Raw genomic sequence first — 22,134 nt, forward strand, 5'->3', positions numbered from 1 at the left:
GGGCTGGCTCTGCGGGCTTCTGGGGGTGGAAGCTCTCCTGCAGCCCCCCAATTACTCCCTCTCCGCAGATGGCAGCCTGCGGCAAGTGCAGCCGGGCTGATGGCCGAGTGGTGTGATGTGCCCAGTGTGGGCACTCAGGGCACTCCAAGCCAGAACTTCTTTGCAAGCGGGGCACCCCTTAGAACTGTGTGTCCGGGGTGGGGGTCGGGACCCTTTAAGCGCAGCCCTCGGCTAGCCTGAGACAGTATCTCCATGCTCTAAGTACTCCTTTTATGCCCTGCCGGCACTGCTTCCGGCCATCATTAAGCCCTGTTCAGAGTCCACTCAATGTGGACTTACTAGTTCGAACTAGCAAAACGCTAGTTCGAACTAGTTTTTAGTTCTAGATGCGTTAGTTCGAACTAGCTTAGTTCGAATTAACTAATTCGAACTAAGTTAGTTCGAACTAGCGCTGTAGTGTAGACGTACCCTCTGTTACTATGATAAAGTTAATGATCTAATGGATGCCGATGAATTAATTAACTTTTAATTAGTTCTACTTTGGCACTGTACTAAAACCAAATTATTGCTGAAGAGGACTAAATGTTCAAGCTGAAATCCTCAGAGGAGCATCAGGGCAAAAACCTGGCTTCAGAAGAAAGACATATATCTGGTTGTTGCCTGTAGTGATTTAAAATCAGATAATTGCTTTTGAAGCTAAGCTGAACAAAAGAAAGGGAAAAATCAAGTATGAGAAAGTAGCGAATTCCCCAACCTTTTTGGCAGTGGGGACTTTGTTATCTTGTCACATTGTCAGTTACGTATTAGCTTGTTTCCATGCACTGATAAACCTGACAGAAATACCTGGATTAAATATTTGTGAGTTGTGCTGGTTTAAGGAGGAAAGATTGATGCTTCAGTTAACCCTATTACTGTACTCAGACACTCAGAAATTACTGACTTGGATACAACAATCAAATGAATACAGCACTCTATTGTAAAGTTACCTGCACATCACTTCAACTGTCTAAACAAACATGAGTGAGGTAATACAGGGTGGACCTCCTTGGTGCAGAAACCTCAGGACCTGAGCGCTCCCGAACCAGGAAGTTTGCCAGACCAGGGAAGATCAAGGCTTCTCTCGGGGCTGGGCTCCCTGCTCTGCTGCTGACCCCATGCCAAGGTTCCCATGGGTCAGCCTCCTTGGGCTCAGACTCTCCAGCCACACTGCTTCTGGGGTTCCCAACCAGGGCCAGGGATTCCCCCTGGGTGTTGCCAGCCCACTGCTGCTGGGGTCTCTGGGCGCTGCCAGCCCTGCTCTCTTCAGCTTTCCTGGCTGGAGGTAGGGATTCCCCTCCATAGCCCTGCTCCTACCAGGGCTCCAGCCAGGGCCCAGGATCCCTCCCAACTGCTGCTGGGGGTCCCTGCACTAGGGCTTTCCTCAGCTGGACTCCCTGCCCGCTGTGGGACCAGCTCCTGCCGACCCTGTCAGGGCTTTCCAGCACCTACAGGTGTCCTGGCTCACTTGTGCACCTCATCTCCGGGGCTTTCTGGTCCAGCAACATCCGTGGTCCTTCTGGACCATGAATGTTGCAGGACCAGAGTATTCTGGATTTGGGAGGTTCAGCCTGTATTTTTTTATTGTATCAGCTTCCCTTGGTGAGAGGAACAAGCTTTTCTTCCCATACAGCTAGAGTGCTGCAAAACCCACCCCCACCACTGTGTTTAGGAAACTGCCCCACAACTGAAATAGCCTGCAGTATGTGGTTCAATGCAAGTGCTGAAGTTTTGGATATCAACCCCCGCAGAAATGCATGAATGGACTACTCCATTCATACTACTTTCCATCTCACCCAACTCAAGGGATTTGGCAAACTTCCAGAATCCACCTAGGCACCAATTTTCATTAGTTTCATCACATTTTTCAGACAAAACATTTTGAACCAAAAAGGCAGGTGTGTGTACTCCAAAACATTGTGCAAATTCATGTGAATTCACCAAATGTTCTTGATTGGAGAGGAAAGAAAATCCAACATTTCAAAAAAATTGAAACATTGTGGCAGGACATTTTCCTAGATGTAAGATTTTGAATCTCAATGACTTTTCATTTTGAATTTTTTTAATGTTAAATCATTTTTGGTTCAGGTCTGATGACACATTTTGTTCCACCCTAAACAAATTGTTTTTCAGTTTTTGGTTCAGCCACCGAAACAATAATATATGATTCCCCTCAGGTCTATTTATGATTATTTATGTTTCCCGTGTCAAAGAAGAGCCCAGTCATAGGCCATGGTCCCATTGCAAAAATACTCTGCATGGAAGAGCTTAAAAATCTAACAAATCTTTTTGAATGCAAAGGTTACACTCAACAGCAAGTCCAAGCCAAATGACTCATAGTTTTGATCTTCAGTTGAGGATCCTTGGTCCTTTAAAAGAAGATACTTTTTAAAAAGCAGGAAAATTAACTCTAAACATTAACTTTCTCTTTACATCAAGAGAAGTAGGTTGTTTATTTACATCCTACCACGGTCCAAATGTCACTGGGTCTGGGGTTTCATAGGGAATGTCTACACTACAGAGTTAGTTCGAACTAACGGACGTTAGTTCGAACTAACTTTAATAGGCGCTACACTAGCGCTCCGCTAGTTCGAATTTAATTTAATTTTGAACCAAAAAGGTAGGTGCGTGTACTCCAAAACATTGTGCAAATTCATGTGAATTTAATTCGAACTAGCGGAGCGCTTAGTTCGAACTAGGTAAACCTCATTTTACGAGGATTAAGCCTAGTTCGAACTAGCTAGTTCGAATTAAGGGCTGTGTAGACCCTTAATTCGAACTAGTGGGAGGCTAGCCCTCCCCAGGTTTCCCTGGTGGCCACTCTGGCCAACACCAGGGAAACTCTATGCCCCCCTCCCAGCCCCGGACCCCTTAAGGGGCACGGGCTGGCTACGGTGCCCGTGCCAGGTGCAAGCCTGCCAGTACCCATCCAGCAGACCCTGCACCTGGCACGGATCGAGCCAGCCACCCGATGCCCCCCAGTCCTCCCCCTCTTCCCGGGACCAGGCTGGCGGCTCCCGGGATCTCGCCCGGGACCGCAAGAGGCGGGCACCCGCCTGGGCTAGTGCGGACATCGTGGACCTTGTCCACGATCTCCGCACTAGGCACAGGAAGGTGGACGTCTAGGGCAGGAGAGCTGCCAGCCTGGCCACCCAGGAGCAGGAGTGCATGAAAATCAAGGTGGTCCACTGAGACCCCCGACCCTGAGCCCTGAGCTTACAATGGCCATCCTGGGTCAGACCAAAGGTCCATCTAGCCCAGTAGCCTGTCTGCCGACGGCGGCCAACCCTAGGAACCCTGGAGGGGATGGACCAGAGACAGTGACCAAGCCATTTGTCTCGTGCCATCCCTCTCCAGCCTTCCACAAACTTTGGGCAGGGACACCACTCCTACCCCCTGGCTAATACCACTCCATGGACCCAACCTCCATGACTTGATCTCACCTCCCTTTAAACTCTGTTCTAGTTGTAGCCTTCACAGCCTCCTGCAGCAAGGTGTTCCACAGGTTGACTCTTTGCTTTGTGAAGAACAATTTTCTGTTACTAGTTTGAAGCCTGCTACCCATTCCTTTCCTTTGGTGTCCTCTAGTCCTTCTTTATGGGAACTAATGAAGAACTTTTCTGTATGCACCCTCTCCACCCAACTGCTTTTAGAGACCTCTATCCTGTCCCCCCTCTGTCTCCTCTTTTCTAAGCTGAGAAGTCCCAGTCTCTTTAGCCTCTCTTCATATGGGACCTGTTCCCAACCCCTGATCATTTTAGTTGCCCTCCCCTCTCCCAGCCTCTCTCTTCCCCTCTCCCACCTCCTTTTCCCAGTCTCCCCCAGTTTTGTTCAATAAAGACAGATTCCATTTTTGAACACAATTGTCCTTTATTTTGTACATCAAGAAAAGGGGCTAGGGAAGGGTAAGTGGAAGGAGGTGAGGGAGGAATGGGGCACGAGCCCCCGATGGGGAGGACTGGGCTGGCTCTGCGGGCTTCTGGGGGTGGAAGCTCTCCTGCAGCCCCCCAATTGCCCCCTCTCCCCAGATGGCAGCCTGCGGCAAGTGCAGCCGGGCTGATGGCCAAGTGATGTGATGTGCCCAGTGTGGGCACTCCGGGCACTCCAAGCCAGGACTGGTTTTCAAGCGGGGCACCCCTGAGAACTGTCTGTCCGGGGTGGGGGTCGGGACCCTTTAAGCACAGCCCTCGGCTAGCCTGAGACAGCAGCTCCACGCTCTAAGTCCTCCTCTGATGCCCTGCCGGCACTGCTTCCGGCCATCCTTAAGCCGGGTTCAGGGTCCACTTAATGTGGACATGCTAGTTCGAATTAGCAAAACGCTAATTCGAACTAGTTTTTAGTTCTAGACGCGTTAGTTCGAATTAGCGCTGTAGTGTAGACATACCCATAGATATTAAGCCAAAAGGGTCCATTATGATCATTTAGGCCAATGGTTCTCAGCCAAGGATACCTGTACCCCTGGGGTACACAGAGGTCTTCCGGGGGTACATCAACTCATCTAGTTATTTCCCTAGTTTTACAACAGGCTACATAAGAAGCACTACAAAGTCAGTACAAACTGAAATTTCATATGGTGACTTGCTTATACTGCTCTATATACTTTACACCATGGTGGGCAATAATTTTTGCAGGGGAGTCACTTAATGAATTTTGGTATGTGGTCATGGGCCAGCTTCACCCCTGAAGGGGCAGGGCCTGGACCAGGGGTGGAAAGGTGGGGCTGGGGACTAGCCTCCCTCCCAGAGTTGTCTGGAGCCAGAGGCTTTGAATTAAAAACAAAGCAAAGTGCTTGTGGCTTCCAACCTCACTGTCAGTGTTTCCATTGAGATGCACAGCAGCCCAGCTGCACAGGTAATTAATCAGCCCCACCCAGTCAGAGGCTCAGGGATCCCTGCACTGAACTGACTGACTGAGCAGGGCTGATTAATCACCTGTGCAGTAGGGATGTTAAATTGCAGGTAATTGACTATGGACTTGATGACCTTCCGAGGTCTCTTCCAGCTCTAGGATTCTATGGTTCCATGACTAATCCAATAGTCGATGCATTGACTATTCGATTCATCAATAGGGGGCCTCCGCCTTTGAAATGTAGAAACAGCACTAGGGCCGTGGAGCCCGGGGCCACCTGCGGACTCCCTGCTGACCCTGGGCTCCAAGTGGTGCTGCCACTTTGAAATGCTGCAGAGCCCAGCGTCAGGATCCTTCCGAAGTTTCAAAGCGGCAGTGCCACATGGAGCCCGGGATCAACGGGGGATTCCCCAGCTGATCCCGGGCTCCTTGCTGTGTTGCTGCTTTGAATCGCCTTGTGTGTGCCCTACAATGCCTGGAATCATGAGGAGGATTCATGCACATGACATGAATCTGGTGTTTCTGATTTTTCCTAAGGAGGGACAATCAGGTAGCTGAGGCACTAGTCTATGACTCAGGAGAGGTTCTTCTTTGAACGCGTGCTCAGATCCATTCACCATAGGTGTGTGTACCTGCCACATGCACCAGTGCTGGAAGTTTTGCCCTGAGCAGGACCCATAAGGGCCAGGTCCCAGCAGCCCCTGGAGCAGTGCACACATGCCAGGTGATTTAGGACACTCCCCGGTTCTTCCCTCCTCAGCTCCTTCTTACTGCCAGTGACGGTGCTTGGAACAGTGTGGTCCGGCCTTAGCTGAAGCAAACATTCCCTTTGTAACCTTGATAGTTCTAATCAAACTTGCTAAGTACCTGTGAATTGCTGGGCTGTGATTCCCTTAATGGACTTAGCCTGGTGGACAGGGCATGCCCAGCTCCCCTGGCTTCAAAGCTTGCGCCATGTGTCCCAGGCCCATGCCAGTCAGTGATCTGCCTTCAATGCCTGGAGGAAGGGCACATCTTGGACAAGTGTCCAACCTGCAGGTCCTTCCATTCCAGAACTATTAAAGAAGGAAGCATTTGTCTTAAGAGAGCTTTTGATGGAGTCGGCGCCTGCTTCACAAGACCAGCGGTCAGACTTGGCAACAGGGGTGGCCAGTATGTTAGGTGGGGGAAGGCATTGTCTTCCCAAACCTCCAGATTGGCCCCGCTCACCCTCCGACCCCAGCACCAACACTCCTAGTGCTCCTTGCCAGGGAACGCGCCATCTGCCCTTCTGGTGCTCCAGGGCTGGGGACACATGCAGCCCGGGGAGGCTGGAGCCGCTTGTCCTCCCCATGCTCCAGGGCTGCACACCACTTGCTCTCCCTCCCTCTCTGTGGTGGTGGTGGTGCGGGGGGGCGGAGGGAGTCACGTGCATGGCGCACTGCCCTGCTTCCCCAGGGAGATGGGGGGGATGCTTGGCTCCTGTGGGGGTAGGGACTCAGCAGAAGGGGTGGGGTTAGGAGTGGGGCTGTGGACTTGCTTCCACCAGATCTACCTTCACCAAGGCCTTCCAGGCTGCACAAGATTTAAGTGCCATGTTGGTATTGTCACCTCCGACACTGCCAGGGACTCAGCATAGGGGAAAGTTTCTGTTTGGCCCATGATCACCTGGCATGGACCGGTTTTACTCTCCTCCGGGGTCTGAGAGGTGATCATGTCCGAGTCCCCATAGGTCTGTCCAGGAGAGACGGGGGCATGTTGTGCGATCTCCTGCATCGCCGGAGTCAGTGGCAGAATGCCCCTGGAGGCCTGTACCCCTCCTCCCCTGGCACCAACGGAGCAGTGACTCTCTCTGCCCACCACATTGGTGATGGGACGACTCCTCATAGCACCATCACCGTTCACCTTGCCATAAATATTCACAGGCACCAAGTCACTCTGGCTGCCATCCTGATACCGTGGCTCCTCTCTCCGGCACAGTTCTCCCATCTTGAGGAGTGGACCTTTGGAGTACCCGAGCTGCCATTTGCACTGTGGGCACTCTTGGTCACTGAGGTCTCCATTGGTGGTGAAATCCTGGTACTGACGCAGTCACTGCTTCCGCTCTTCCTCTTAGGCATTGGGAAGTGTCCACTCCTGCAGCATGGCCTTGGACTTGGCTTCCATTCCCTGATGCAGCAGTTGGCACAACCCTCACTGCTGTCGACCTCAGCCCCACCGGTGCCGTTTGAGGACACGTTGTAGATCTCATCTTAGTGGCAAGTGCAATTGTTCCCATTGACTCCCTAGGGCTTCCCAGTCCAGACCCACCTTACCTGCTCAGTCACCGGAGCATCCCAAGCCCCCTCGGCACCTCCAGTGTCTCGTGGCCTGCAAGGGGATGCAGGAGCATCAGTTCCCCTACCCCCAGCAGGTAGTGCAAGTAACCAACCCCAACCTCATGAAGAAGGCCAACCGACCCTGGCCTCCACTTCTTCACTGATGGATGAGGCGATAATGGCATCTTCCTTGGTGGTGCCCCTGGAGGACTCAAGGCTGAGGAGGTGCAAGATGCCTCAGACTCACTGTTTGGGGTCCTTGGGCAAGTGGAACCTGGCAGGGTAGCCTTGCCCCTGCTCGAGGTAGTCACCAGAATTGCCAAGACTCTGACAGGCCCCCTCCTCCATCCCACCCCTAGCCAAAAGGGCTGAGTGCAAATGCTTTGTCCTGGTGGGGGACCATGATTACTTATATACACACCCACTGCCAAAATTCCTTGTGGTGGAGTCCACCCTGAAGCCATTTCCACGTTTTATCCACTTATGCAAAGGACTTTCTGTCTTCTCCCATGTTGTGATATCCTGGTTCCTGTGGGTCTGGAACGTCTCTACCCCCAGACCAGGGACCCTCTCCTACCGTAGGACCTGAATCTGGTCTTGGCACAGCTCATGGGACCTCTGTTTCAGCCCCTGGCCATATGTCCTTTGGCCACATGTCCTTTGTAGCAACTCTTTCTATGTAGCCTTCCTGACTGCCATCACGTCAGCTAGACAGGTGTCTGAGCTCCAAGCCCTGATGTTGGAACCACCATATACCCAAATCTTCAAGGATAAGGTCCAGTTGTGGCCTTATCTGGCCTTCCTTCCTAAGGTGGTCTCTCCCTTCCTTGTGGACCAGGACATTTTTCTGCCAGTCTTCTATCCCAAGCCTCATGTGTCCAATGAAGAGAAGCGCCTCCATGCACTGGATGTTTGGAGGACACTGGTTTTCTATCTGGAAAGGAGAAGGCCTTTTTGCAAGACCACATGTAACCATGGGTGGGCTAGACTTCACTGCCCTTCTCCAGTGTCTAAACCCCTCACATACACACTACAGATGGGGTATGTCTACACTAGACACCCTAGTTCGAACTAGGGTCATTCGGACTTGCAAATGAAGCCTGGGATTAAAATATCCCAGGCTTTATTTGCATGTTCCCAAGTGCCGCCATTTTTAAATGCCCCGTAGTTCGAACTCCCTGACCGTGGCTACACGTGGCACGGGCTAGGTTGTTCGAACTAAAGCCCCTAATTCGGAATACCATTATTCCTCATTGCAGGAGGAGTAACGGTAGTCTAAATTAGGGGCTATAGTTCGAACTACCTAGCCCGTGCCGTGTGTAGCTGCGGGCAGGGAGTTCGAACTATGGGGCATTTAAAAATGGCGGCACCCAGGAACATGCAAATAAAACCCGGGATATTTAAATCCCGGGCTTCATTTGCAAGTTTGAATGACCCTAGTTCGAACTAGGGTGTCTAGTGTAGACATACCCCATCTGTTTGCATAGCTTTTTCCGATACTTTTATCAGAAGAGGCTTTTTTGACATTTGGCCCATCTAGACCGAGCCAAATGTTTGAAAAAAAAAAAACCTCTTTTGAAAGCCCCCTTCTTCCTCATAGAACGAGGAATACATGGGCTTCCGAAAGAGTGTATTTGTTTTTCCACAAAAAAAAAAGTGGAAGAGCAATCATGTTCCCTGGACGCGGTAGAGTTTTTTGGGGATACCTCCAGCATCCTGAAACCCCCTTGCAGTCTAGCCATACCCTTGAAATCCAAGCAGACTCTTCCTCTGCTGTGGATCACTGACAGCCAGCTCACGAATTCACCAGTCAGTTAATTCACAAGGATACAGACTTAAAGAAAACCCTGCTACAAGAAAATATACAACCTGACAATAACAGACTAGAAACGGCTCTTTCCCCACTGCTGCATTTAAAGAGCAGCTGAAGAATCCCACCAGCTGAGAAAGTAACTAGACCTGTTTGGCTAAAATCAAAACAGCATTCAGAGCATGCAACTAACACAGAAGGTGGTGTTTTCCCCTCCCAGTTTCCCCAATATAATGAACATTGCTCATGTGCCCTGGTAGAGGGTTAACATCACTACCTGCTGCAGAGTGAGGAACAAGACTGCTCTCTGCTTCTAGCTCAGATTCTCCCAGCTCACACAGGTCTTACGAAAGCATCTGGCCAGCCTGCTTGCTCATGGCATCTGACCTCAAACTACTGGACCCAACTCCAGAAGTTTCTAGATGTGGAGTGCTGAATCTGCCCAGCAACAGTAACATTCAACTCACTCCTACCTCCCTCATAGGGGTCTCTTAAAGAGATAGCTCCCAGTTAGGTGCATGGGTTACACACACAGCTCTTTGCAGCCTATGCAGAGTAGGGGAGGGGCTCCCCAATTTCCTCCCAGAAATTTTCCAAGTGGATCACTTCCTCCATTCATACGTGCTACAAGCTGGCGGGGGCCCAACCGTTGGAGATGATCCAGACCTGTTCTACCAGAGCTCAGGCTTCATCATGTGCTTATCTTGTACATGTCCTGATCCAGGATATTTGTCGGATGGCAACATGGTCATCACTACACACATTCATGTCTCATTATTCCATCACACAGCGGGTTAGGGATGATGCTGCATTTGTCAGGGCTGCACGGCAGTCTGCATGTCCTTAACTCCTACCCACCTCTGCAGACACTGCTCACAGTCAGGGTGTGTTTAGACTACAGGGTTTTTCCGAAAAAAGCGGCCTTTTTAAAAAAAAAAAACTTCACCTGCATCTAGACTGCTGCTGCGTTCTTTTGAAAGTAAATTGAAAGAACGTGGCAGATTTTTCGACTGTGGAAAACCTCGTTTTACGAGGAAGAACACCTTTTTTTGAAAGTGCTCTTTCAAACAAAGGCGCTATGTAATGCAAACTGTGCTTTTTCAAAAGAAAGCATCCAGACTGCCTGGGTGCTCTCTTTCAGAAAAGCAGCTTGCTTTTTCGAAAGTACTGCTTGTAGTCCAGTATCTTTCGAAAAAGCCTCTTTTGAAAAAGGTGTGTAGTCTAGACGTAGCCTCACCTGTGTTGAATGGATATGAGCAAGCACTCGAGGAAGAAAAGACAGTTCCCTATTGTGTAACTGGTGTTCTTTGAGATGTGCTGCTCATGTCCATTCAACCTCCCACCTGCCTCCCTTCTGTCAGAGGCTATGTCTAGACTGCACAGCTTTTGAATGCGTCTGCTTTTTCAGAACAATTTCTGAAAAAGCGGACACGTTCTTTTGCCATCCCTGTAATCCTCATTGTATGAGAAAGAAGGGATGCTTTGAAATAGGAGGTTTTTCTGAAATTTGGTCCTGCCAAAGTTTGGAAAAGCCTCTTCTGAAAGAAAAGTGGGAAAAAATACCCAAATTGTGGTTCGCAGTTTGCGTATCTTTTTCTGACTTCTCTGTGCAGTCTAGACATAGCCTGAGTTCTGGCAAGAAGGAACTTTGGAGGGAGGAGCCAGAAAGTGTCCTATATCACCTGGCATGTGCATGCCACTCTAGGGATCTCTGGGGACCCAGGTCCCTATCGATACTGCTGAGGGAAAAGCTTCTGGCACCGGTGCATGTGGCAGGCACACACCCCTACATTGAATAGACATGAGCCACACATCTGGAAGAATATCAGTTACAGGACAGGTAACTTTCTTTTCCCTTTCCATCGCTGCTACAGATTTGAAGTGTGAGTTTGAGTAAATTCAGCTGTACTTCAATCCTCCTCTAAAACGTGTATGCGGAACCTCTCTGTGTGCAAAATCTTGATGCAGTCTTTGCTGTTCTTGGGCATGGATGGTCCCGCAGTGCTTAGCTCAGTGGGGCCAGGGTTTGGCAGATCTTTGCCAGACTACATCACTACTACTAAAGCGACTTTCAGCCTTCAGTAAATCCTGAAACATCTGCGGGAGGGGGCCCTTGTGTGGCTTGTCCATCTATTCTAAAAGCCCCTCTGTTCACAACATGGAAATTGAAGTCTGACTTTGTGAGTGCGTGTATATGAAGTAGAGTTGCACGGTGAGAATTTGGGTGGCATATCCCTCTCCCCATGTCACTCACATGATAAAGTTTGGACTGAAACAGCAGCTCAAACCTCTTTGCCTTTAAAGTGCTCAATGAGCTTGTGGCTATCTGGGGCCATTTGTACTGAACTCAATAAATGTTTGCAGTGTCTGGTGGTTTGAAGAAAGGGGGGTGGAGATCAGGAAATTCTTCCAGCCTTTTTTATTCCTACAGTAACTATAGACTTTGGCAGGAATGTGGGTGATTAATTTCACGTCTGTTAGCTCAGTCCATCCAGTTGAAGCTCCCCTCCCCCTTCCCCCCACCCCGTGGATGTCTTGGAGACAGCAGCGTCCCCCGAGCGCTGCTATTTCACCGAGCCCTGTGAATGCAGCTCTGCTAAGTAAACATTACTGAGCTGCTAATCACACGCTCTGAAAGAAAGCAGCACTTCGTGTGGGGAGCTGGCTGGGATCAGACCTCGCTCCTTCCCTCCTGCGCTCTCCCTCCTTCCCTCTGCCCTGCCGGTCCCACAGCGACCAGCCCCACGCCTGCTCCCCATGCTGGGGAGCACCCGGAGAGCGACACTGAGCGAGGCTGCGGTTCGGTCGCAGGCTGGCGGGTTTTCTCTAGAGACCCGGGGCGGGCGGTAGTTCCTCGCCATCCTTTCCAGCCAGCACATGTGGTGATTCGCTTCCGCAGCAGCGGCACAAAGTTGTGGGGAGCCCCGATGATGGGACTTTATTTACATCCCGTCGCTTGGCACTTTCTGGCCTTGACTTTTCCGATAGCGGCGTGGGGCTTCTCGGATGACACCTTAGAGAAAGCCACGAAATCCGAAGGCTATTGCAGCCGGATTCTGCGAGCTCAGGGCACCAGGAGAGAGGGATACAATGAATTTAGCCTCAGAGTAGAAGGCGATCCGGAATTTTACAAGCCCGGAAACAATTACAGGGGTAAGTCTCGGCCGATCGGTAATTACACACGATGATGAGCAGGACATGTGGCAGTGAAACGAAAAGCCGTGTGTGTGTGTGTGTGTGTGTGTGTGTGTGTGTGTGTGTGTGTGTGTGTGTGTGATCGAGACAGTGTGAAGTGTGAGTAATCGAGACAGTGTGAAGTGTGTGTGTGTGTGTTTAATCGAGACAGTGTGAAGTGTGAGTAATCGAGACAGTGTGAAGTGTGTGTATGTGTGTGTGTTTAATCGAGACAGTGTGAAGTGTGTGTGTGTGTGTGTGTTTAATCGAGACAGTGTGAAGTCCTCCCGCACACCGCTTGCAGTGGGGGATGCTTTCACAGCAAGTGAGTGGTATTTCTTCACCCCAATTCTTCCATTCGGCACTCAGGGATTTCCCACTCCTTCCATGTGTTCCGGGAGCTTTTTCGAATAGCAGCAAGAGTCTAGAGAGCACTTGTTTTACACCGATTCCCCCCTTACTCTGATTTCCCCAAGCCCCATCAGAGTAGCACCGTAAATAACACCCGATTTAGCACGCAGAATTAATGGAACAAGTTAGCATGAGCGCAAACTGATGCAGGAGGCTGCTAACTTCCTAGTTTTCCCACTTGGGTTTGTTTCCTTCTCCCCGCTGGCCCTCCGCTGAACGTGTTTTTGCGGGGGATATGAACAGATGGTTGAAACAGGAGAGAGAGATGGTGCTAATGACCGCAGAGATAAGAGCCCTAGCGTTGCACTCTGTGCTGAACGCTGCACATGTAATGCAGGAGATGAAGTCCTAAACACATCTCGGCATTTTTTGTGTCATTATCAGGTGAAAACAATTTCAAGTCACTTTTTTCCACCTGAGAACACTTATCGGGAAATAAACATCCTTAATGTACACTGTTGATGTTGTATTTTAAAATACTACTTTGAAAAGAAACTGAATATGTTTTATTACAGTCTAATAAATAGTGTATCAGTGAAACCATCTTTTGGAGAGAGCAAATCATTTTTTCAGAGCTACTTTCCAGCGGTCGTTTTCTGTCTTTCCTCTTTAGTTAGGTTCAGTGTGAACAGCAATTCTCTCACACTGGATGAACACTTCAATCTCCATTCATGTTGAAAAATCATGTGCACCATCTCATATGAATGTGATCATTAGACTTGCATGTTTAGAGGGGACATATAGAACAGTGATTAATCTGTTGTATCAGACTATTACTTTGTATAGAGAAATTCATGCATTGTAAGCAATTTATAACACAGTTTGAAGAAACACACTTTTGCCAAAAAGAGGTTAGCAAATATTTGACTTGTTAGCATGAGTTTGCAAGACATTATATCCCATGTCTGCTTAATATCTGTTCTCCTGGCACTACAGGGAAAACTCAGTTATTTGACATTGACTTATACATACATAGTCTTATGAAGTTTTGTAAATTACTTCCAGTGAAAATGTCATTGTGTGTTCCTTTCCTTTAAGATTTTTTTTTTTTTATTTTGAGATGAGGGGAAATAGATTACTGAAACACATTTGGTGGCTTTATTAAGTCCTACTACACAAGTCAAGTATCAAAATAATCAGTTTAAATGTTTTTACGTTACTTTTTTCATGATTAGCTCTCAGGTTCTTGTCCCTAGTGAGTTACACTGTGGCATTAAAAGTTCAGCTAAGTACACATGCTTGTCACTTTTAGGATTACATTATTCAGATGATACCAACCTTAGCAAATGGTCTTATAAGAATGTTTTGCTGGAGTGTGGGTGGAAGATAGCTAAATGTTCCTGTAAGCATACTTATCAGCTCTGGCAAGAGTTAATGTAATTTGTTTAATCTATAATGTGGTGACATCATACAAAGTTTTAACACAGGACTACTGAGTTCATTTTCAAAGGAGACTCCACTGGGAAATTAGAAATACCCTTCTGTGTTATACAAAGTGAAGAAACAGTATGTGACGAGAAAAACTGGGACATTAAGGACAAACTGATTTTGTAAATTATGAGAGAACAAGAAACAATGTTGTAGAAGGCTCTGGGAACCTGAGCTGAAGGAGAGCCAAAATAAATCAAAAGCTTTTACCATGAGTCCAGGGCAGGTTTAAGGTAGGGATGTTAAAGTTAGATTAATCAACTAATTGAATAGTTGATGGAATTTCCATAGACTATTTGTTTAGTCGATAAGGGGACTCCTGCTTTGAAATATAGCAAGAGCCCACCCAGCTGATGCTTCATTTCAAAGTCTGAAGTGCAGCACAACATTCTGCCTTTGAAATATACAAGAGCCCCAGCAGGGGTTCTTGTATATTTCAAAGACTGAAATGCTGCCCCTGCATCCTTACCTCCTCCTACAGATCTGGAGCTGGGGGGAATCGGCTTTTATGCTGGCTCCCCCCAGCAGCCCTTCACTTCGCCCCCTTGCTGCCTCTTTGTGATAGAGACAGCAAGGGGTGGGGGGAAGAAACTAGTCAGCTAGTGTGTCAGTCGACCAGTCGATTAGTCGCTAGTCGATTGATCGCTTATATCCCTAGTTTAAAGTGACCTGGGGCACTAGGCATGCCCCCTCTATGGATTCCAGTAAGCCTGATCCTTTCAGTTCAGTGCCTCTGTTTGGGTTGTTGATGGAGGAGGCCACCCAGGTGAGTCTGAAGCTGTGGTAGTGGGAATTTCTGCTGCTGTTCCAGCGCTGCAAGGGTCAGAAGACCCCGGATCTGTCCTTCATCTTTCTGAAGAGCCTTCCTGTTCTCAGCAGCCTATTGCTGCTGCTTGTCTTTGGGTGGGGTAAGAGGATCCATTTGTCCAGAAGAGCTCCCTAGATGGAGAACTTTTACTTACTACCCCTGGACAGCAGTAGTCACCAACCACTTATGCTTAAATTTAATTCTTTGAGTAGTGAGTTCTGAAGTGCCTAACCTGCTGTGCCTGGAGTCATTATCTCCATGGTATTGCTGCTCCTGGACATGGCTGGCATGTCCCTGCAGCCCCTGAGAGAGGCAGAGCGGGGGTCTCCAAGTGCTGTCCTTGACTGCAGACACTGCTCCTGAAGCTCCCATTGATCAGTAACGGGGAACTGTGGCCTGTAGGAGCTATGGGCTCTGTGCCTGTAGATGAGGGGCAGCACATGGTGCCAAGGAGCCATTGCTGTACATGCCAGCTGCTTTCAGGAGTGGTGCAGGGCCAGGGCAGGAGTAAGCCTGCCTTAACCCCACTGCTCCATCACCCGGAACCCATCTCAGTTAAACAGTGCCCAGCCAGAGCCTGAATCCTGAACCCCTGTCCCAGCCCTGACACCCCTGCCCCAGACATGAGTCCTCCCTGCACTCAAACTCCTTCCCAGAGCTTGCACTCTGACACCCCTCCTGGACCCCAAACCCCACCCTGGGCTAGTCCCAGAGCCCCTCCCACACTCCAAACTCCCTGTCTCAAGAGCAGAGACTTCACCCCAACCCCTACCCCAGCCTGGTGAAAGTGAGTGAGAATGGGGGAGAAAGGGGGATGGAGTGAGTAGGGTGAGGCCTCAGAGAAGGGGTGGAGCAGGGGCAGGGCCTCAGAGAAGGGCAGGAAGGAAGTGGGGGAAGGATACTTGGGTTTCAGGTAGATCTTACATTGCGTTTAAATTGAAAAAGTGACCTTGTGGCTAAAAAGGTTGGAGAGCACTGCCCTAGAGTTTTCTGGCAGACCCAGTCGAGGGCGATGAGCAGCTAGGGCCCTTCGCCCCCCACAGAGCTCCACTGCTCATGGAGACATTGGGATGATAGTGGCGCAGGTCTGGAACCAGAGGGAGCACCTCATTTTAGGGTTCTGTAAGCGTGGCCTCAGGAACATGCTACTGGTGGCATGAGCAGCTGATGGATGTGGTTATGGGATTACTCCTTCCCGCTGAAGCACATACAAAACCAGAGATCAGTATGTGGATGGTTCCACCTCCCCCAAAAAAGGGGCATCCGCAGCAGAAGATGCTTCCCTTCTCCCCGAGCCACCCAGAGGAGTGATGATGGCTACAGAGTCCCTCTTTCCTGCCTCTCTTCTTTTCCCTGGCTGCCAAGAAAGCAGCTGTGGAAAGGGGCTCAGGCTTGTTTCTCTGGAATGTGGACGTTGACTATACCTTGGCTAAGAAATCTGGGCCTTGACAAAGACTAACTGGACACCTCTTTGTAGCCCCATTTGCATAGAACTAGTGTGCCTGTTTTGCTCCCACTGAAATCAAGGGCACAATTTGCATTGCTCTCAAAGACAGCATGATTAGGCCTCCTTATAAGTAATCAAACAGGGACTCAAACTTTAAAAATTATTCTGGGTAATAAAGTCTCAGAAGCAGTAACTGACAGTAATCAGTGCCAGCCCGGATGCTTTATTAATCCTGGAGAGGCTTTAGCTCAGTTAGGAAACTGCATAGTGTTATTTTACATGACAAGACAGAAAGACGAACTTTAAAAACAAGTCTTTAAACAAATCCGTAAGATGGATGTTTCCCGTGAGCATATGAAATGAAAATTGTTCCCTCCTGACACACCTGAAATTGTGATGCTATTGAAGAAACAAGGGGAGACTATTGCAGTCCTTTTCACAGCTCCTTCCATTTGGATGCTGTTTCTGTTGCTAATGGAATTTTCATTTGCAGGTCTGCTCACCTTCTCTGCAGAATAAAGTGTTCAAGGACCAGCTCAGATAAACACTGTGCACTCCATTTGCATTGGTGTTCCACAGGCTTCCCTGCTGAGTAGCACTGAAACTCTGTCTGTGCTTTTCTACCCGCCCCCCCGCCCCCCCCCCCCCCCACACACACAAACACACCGTTTTTTGGAACTTATAAACATCTTTGATCTACACAGATCTGGATGCTCGTCACATATCTACCTCATGGTTTTAATAGGCATTGTAATCAAGGTAGAAAGCACCTCTTGCAAGTCAAGTGCTTTATTCTGTCCTCACTTATGCAATATACAACCGAATTTTGCTGAATTTAAATGAAATCACAATGTGGCTTCTTTGCCTAAAGCCAAGTGGGTTTAGAATCCTACCCTGCAATTCTGATTGCATCACATTGAGTGGAAGGGAGGGGGTGGGAATGTGTGTATCCTTGTCAAGGGGTTAGGATTTGGTCAAGACATATGGAAATGAGGTGAATGAGCCTCTGGCATTTAATCTCCCCAGGAAAGTAAAATATACAAAATCCTTTTGCTTAGGTTGAATATCACGCTAGTAGTTACATGGTCTTTTATTTTCAATAAACAACTGAATCTACCTGTAAATCAATAATCATCCCAACTGACCTACAAAATGCAATAAGCTGTGTTTATTATTTAGCTCAAGAAAGGGACTCTATCTCCTGAGTCCCGATCGAGTAATGGCTCCCCCACCTCTAATCTGAAAGGAGACTGAGCTAGGACACAGACTCACCATCACACACTTATATAAAGAATCAAATAGTGTAGGACTACTAGCAATATCATGTGCACACAAGTTACCAGAACAAGTCATTTTATTCAACAGTTCTTCCAATCAAATCCTGTAAATCAGTGTTGCCTTAGCAGACGGGATAGCTCAGAGAATTAATAGGATAGAAATACGTCAGCTCCTGTTCAGTGTAGTACAACTCAGTTGTGTCCAAAAAACTACCAACTATTCAAAAATCATGACTTGGGCCGCCATGTATCATAAGTAGCTTAACAATCAAAGTTTTTAAATGATAATAAATTTTGGATTTATTTTATTTTCTTTCTCCTCCAGGAGCTAGGGCTTTAAGAAAAGTGCAAAGTATTGCAATTTTTAACAACACAGTGTCCTATCTGAAACTAATATAGAGATTTTAGTTCATTTTTTTCAGTACCATGGTGTCCTATCAGCAAGCCCCCCAGAATGGCACATATTGCCAATCTCCCAATCATACTGAAGGAGAGAGAGAACAACCAAGGACTGAGAAGTCTCTAAAACCTGAATTACTTTCTCACTAAGGGTGTGTCTAGACTACAGGGTTTTGTAGACAAAAGTTGGCTTTTGTCGACAAAACTATACCTGCGTCTACACTACCGCTACGTTCTGTCAACAGTAAGTTGACAGCAGTAAACCTCATGGTACGAGGAATAACGCCTTTTTTGGAAAGCACTCTTTCGAAAAAGGCGCTATTGCATGGAAACTGCTTTTTTGAAAGAAAGCATTTAGACTCTGGAAAAGTGGCTTGCTGTTTCGACAATACTGATCATAGTCTAGATGCTTTTTTTCGACAAAGCCTCTGTCGAAAAAGACGTGCAGTCTAGATGTAGCCTTAGATCTGGACAACTCCCCTCCCCGCCCCGGGTTAGAATGTGGTGGTAATGACAAGACGATAGGTGGACATTTGCACGGTATCCATAGGCACCAGCTTCTTCTGGGTAGGGTGATTCCCCCTGCTCTGCCCCCTGCCCTGCCCCACCCCAGCCCTACCTCTTTCTCAGCTCTGCAGGCCCCTTCCCCTGAGTGCACCTCATGACCACTCCTTTCCAATCCCTCCCAAAGTCTCTCTACGCTGCGCAACAGCTGGTTGCAATGAGCAAGAGGCACTGAGAGGGAGGGGGAGAAATCGATTGGCAAGGATGCCAGTGGGCAGAAGATGCTGGGGTACCTGCTCCCGCTCCAGAGCACCCACAAAGTTAGCTCCTATGACTCTATCTACAGTACAGACAAACAAATTAAGTCATCAGGACTACCCCTTCGGCATCTTTCAGGAGCACTAAGGCTGACAGCCAGGCCTCATGCGTGTCAATGGTAAAACTCCCCTGTCGGGACTGATGGAAAGCCTTCATACTGACTTCAGCAGACTTTGGATCTAGCCCTATGGCATGTTGTATGACTCCTCATGCAATGAAGAGTAACAGTTAATTTGAGTGAAGGGTTTTAGATCAGACTACCGCATCTACAAGCGGCAAGTTAAATTGAGCGACCGGCATTTTAAAATAGCGACCGGCCGCAAATATGCTAAACAAGCATGGGATATTTAAATCCTGCACTTCATTATCAACTTCAGTGTGCTTCATTTGCCTCCCTAGTCCGAACTAGGGGTCAAGTGTAGGCATACCCGAAGAGAGCAGTGATGGTTCTACAGCTTCCAACTGCAATTTCTGGGAAGAATTCAGGAGCACCCCCCTCACAAAGGCTATTTACAAGGTTCCTCCCCTGCTTACAACGAGACAGCAGTGGCATGCCAGCCAGGTAAGACAGGTCTTTGGCAAGCGAAGTAGGTCGTTGATACAGTTACTTTCTACCCCTTTTTGGGTCATGGAATCTGAGGACATGCAAAAGGGACTAAGGGTATGGGAGCCAAAGCACCATCTTGTCCAAACACAAGAGGCTGATTGAACTCAATTGGTAGCCCAGGAGCCTTACTTGGGCAGATAGGGGAGTCTGAAGGATTATTCAGTGTCCATACAATAGGAGGCCTCGTCAGCAGTCCCAAAACTGTGACAAGTGCTAATTTCACAGAGAGAAAACAATGAGGATTCTTATTATTTATATGCAATCTAAAATGTGAGAGGTGCTTTCTTGTTGCTTTGGATAGTAACTATATTATGCCTGTTTATGCAGTAAATGCAAGTGTAAAACACATAGGTGCTGATTCAGGAAAACGCCTCTATTCAGGACAGCACTTGAAGAAGGGACAGATTTAACACCTTGCTTAAATTGGGGCCATAGTCATGTGCATAGGAGTATATTTCTCTGTTCCTCGGGGGCGGAGATGGGGGGGGGGGAAACCAGCTTTCCGTGATAACCTTCATTGTTCCTTCCTTTTTGGTGCTTGAAAAATATACACAAAAATAGCAAATGGGCTTTATTAAGAGAATAATGTAATTACCAATCAGAAACAAAGAATGAAGGGATGTTAGCCTGGGCTTGATTACATCTTCTCAGTTTTACAAGAAATAAATTTCTCTCTGATGTAACAAGGTATAAATATATTATATGAATGGTCTTTATGTGGAATAGGTTGGATGGCATATGTTTTGCAGTGTAAATCTAGCAGCTGTAGTGAATCACATTGAGTGGGGAGAAATACTCATTCTCCAAGTAGTAATTCACACTCATAGTTTGTCATAACCCTTATCACTCAACTCTTGCCCCGTACTCAAATTCTCAATTCCAATATCTACTGAGAAATAAAAATTGTGTGTGAGATCCACAGGATAATAGACAATACCTTTATGTAAGTTCAGAAATTGCAAAATAGACCTTCAGATGTGGAAAATGTGCTTTTGCAAGGTCATAAATGGATTTTCTATATATTACCTATGCCCAGGGGCAGCCCACAAATGGATTTTTCATCTCAAATTCATGGTCACTTAGATGTTGCTGAAATAATTATGTATCTCAGGTACATTCATATTTTTCTCTTGAATTATGAATAATCCGTGGGAAAATTTACCACATATTGGTAATGTTTGTGGGAATTAGATGCTAAGGGACAGTTCCTCAGCAAGAGTGAATGGCTGCATTTCGTTGACTCCAATAATGCTACAACTGTCTACTCCAGCTGAGAACCTGGTCCTAGAGTTTCATTAAATTCAACATTTAGAGCTGCAAAAGTTTGTCAGCTGCCCCACACCCACACTACTTGGCCTTCTGCACTTACAGGACAACATTTACAATGATGACCATAGTGTCTGAAGACCCAGTTGGAGATTGAGACCATATTGTGCTAGCTAGGCACTTTGACATACATCGAATGAAAATACAGTCTCTGCTCCAAAGAGCTTGCAGTCTGATAATAAAGTTCCATTGACTGATTACAAAATTATGCTAAAAGTCATGATACCTTCAGGAATCTCTAACTTGATGATCAATATTCTGCCCTTTTCTGAATAAAAACAACAAAGGCATAGATCGAAGTGACCCAGATGCTGCACTTATATTCACTGAGGTATTCCCAAATCTGTTTCTGTTTCAGTGGTTCTCAATCAGCTCAGCCTACTGTACCCCTTTCTGGAGTCTGATTTGTCTTGCACGCTCCAAGTTTTACCTCACTTAAAAACTACTTGCTTACCAAATCAGATATAAAATTACAAATAGGTCACAGCTCTCTTACTGAAAAATTGCTTATTGTCTTCCACGAGGCGTACAGATAGTTCGGATTAGAAGCCTAATCCGAACTATCTAGTCCGTGCCGCGTGTAGCCGCGCGGCACGGGGTTCGCACTAGCCGGCTTTTAAAAATGGCGGCGCCGGCTTTATGCTAATGAAGCCCGGGAAATTCAAATCCCGGGCTTCATTAGCAAGTTCGGTATGCATACATTACCCCCCTAGTTCGAACTAGGGGGGTAGTGTAGACATACCCTGGCTGGGCACTGTTTAACTAAGATGGCTTCTGGGTGGTGGAGCAGTGGAGGTAAGGTAGGCTTACTCCTACCATGGTCCCACAGCACTCCAGAAAGCAGCTAGCATGTGCAGCAATGGCTCCATGTGCTGCTCCTCATCTACAGGCACTGAGCCCACAACTTTACTGGCCACGGTTCCTCATTACTACTGATTAATGAGAGCTACAGGAGTGGTGTGGGCAGGCAAGGACACATGTGGAGACCCCCTGCTCTGCCTGTCTCAGGGGCCACAGGGACATGCCAGGCACATCCAGGAGCAGCAATTCCCACAGGGATAATGACTCCAGCTACGGCAGCTTAGGCATTTTAGAACTCACTGCTCAAAGAATTACATTTAAGAGTAAGAGAGAAATGAAAGTTATGAAATGCACCGACCAGTCACAAACCAAAACTAACCCACTTTGCAAGCAGTAAAAGTAATAACAACCCCCCGCGTATGTGTTGGGTCGGGAGATGAGAGAGCCGGACAATGTGTGTGTGTGAGAGAGAGAATGACAGAGACATACAGTGTGTGTGAGTGACAGAGATTTGCATTGCCAAGCTCCTTCCATCACTTCTCTCTGTGTGGGGATGGGGTACAGCAGTGGAGGGAGGAGGGACCCCCTGACATCAGTGCCTCCCCTTCAAGGCAAAGGGCAGGAGCAGCAAGACAGTGGGTGG

The 22,134-nt window shown here is 47.9% G+C and overlaps 1 protein-coding gene across 1 annotated transcript in view; it reads left to right on the forward strand.

Annotated features, from left to right (window-relative positions):
* The first annotated feature begins 11,549 nt into the window (after nucleotides 1-11,549).
* The window catches only part of SPON1 (spondin 1), a 384,871-nt gene continuing 374,286 nt past the window's right edge, over nucleotides 11,550-22,134 (forward strand). The window contains exon 1 of the mRNA XM_075927822.1: nucleotides 11,550-12,144. Within this exon, the coding sequence (XP_075783937.1) occupies nucleotides 11,919-12,144 (226 nt within the window). The 5' untranslated portion in view covers nucleotides 11,550-11,918. The remainder of the gene's footprint in view (nucleotides 12,145-22,134) is intronic.

Source organism: Pelodiscus sinensis, chromosome 4, assembly GCF_049634645.1.
Source record: "Pelodiscus sinensis isolate JC-2024 chromosome 4, ASM4963464v1, whole genome shotgun sequence".
NCBI classification, from domain to species: Eukaryota; Metazoa; Chordata; order Testudines; family Trionychidae; genus Pelodiscus; species Pelodiscus sinensis.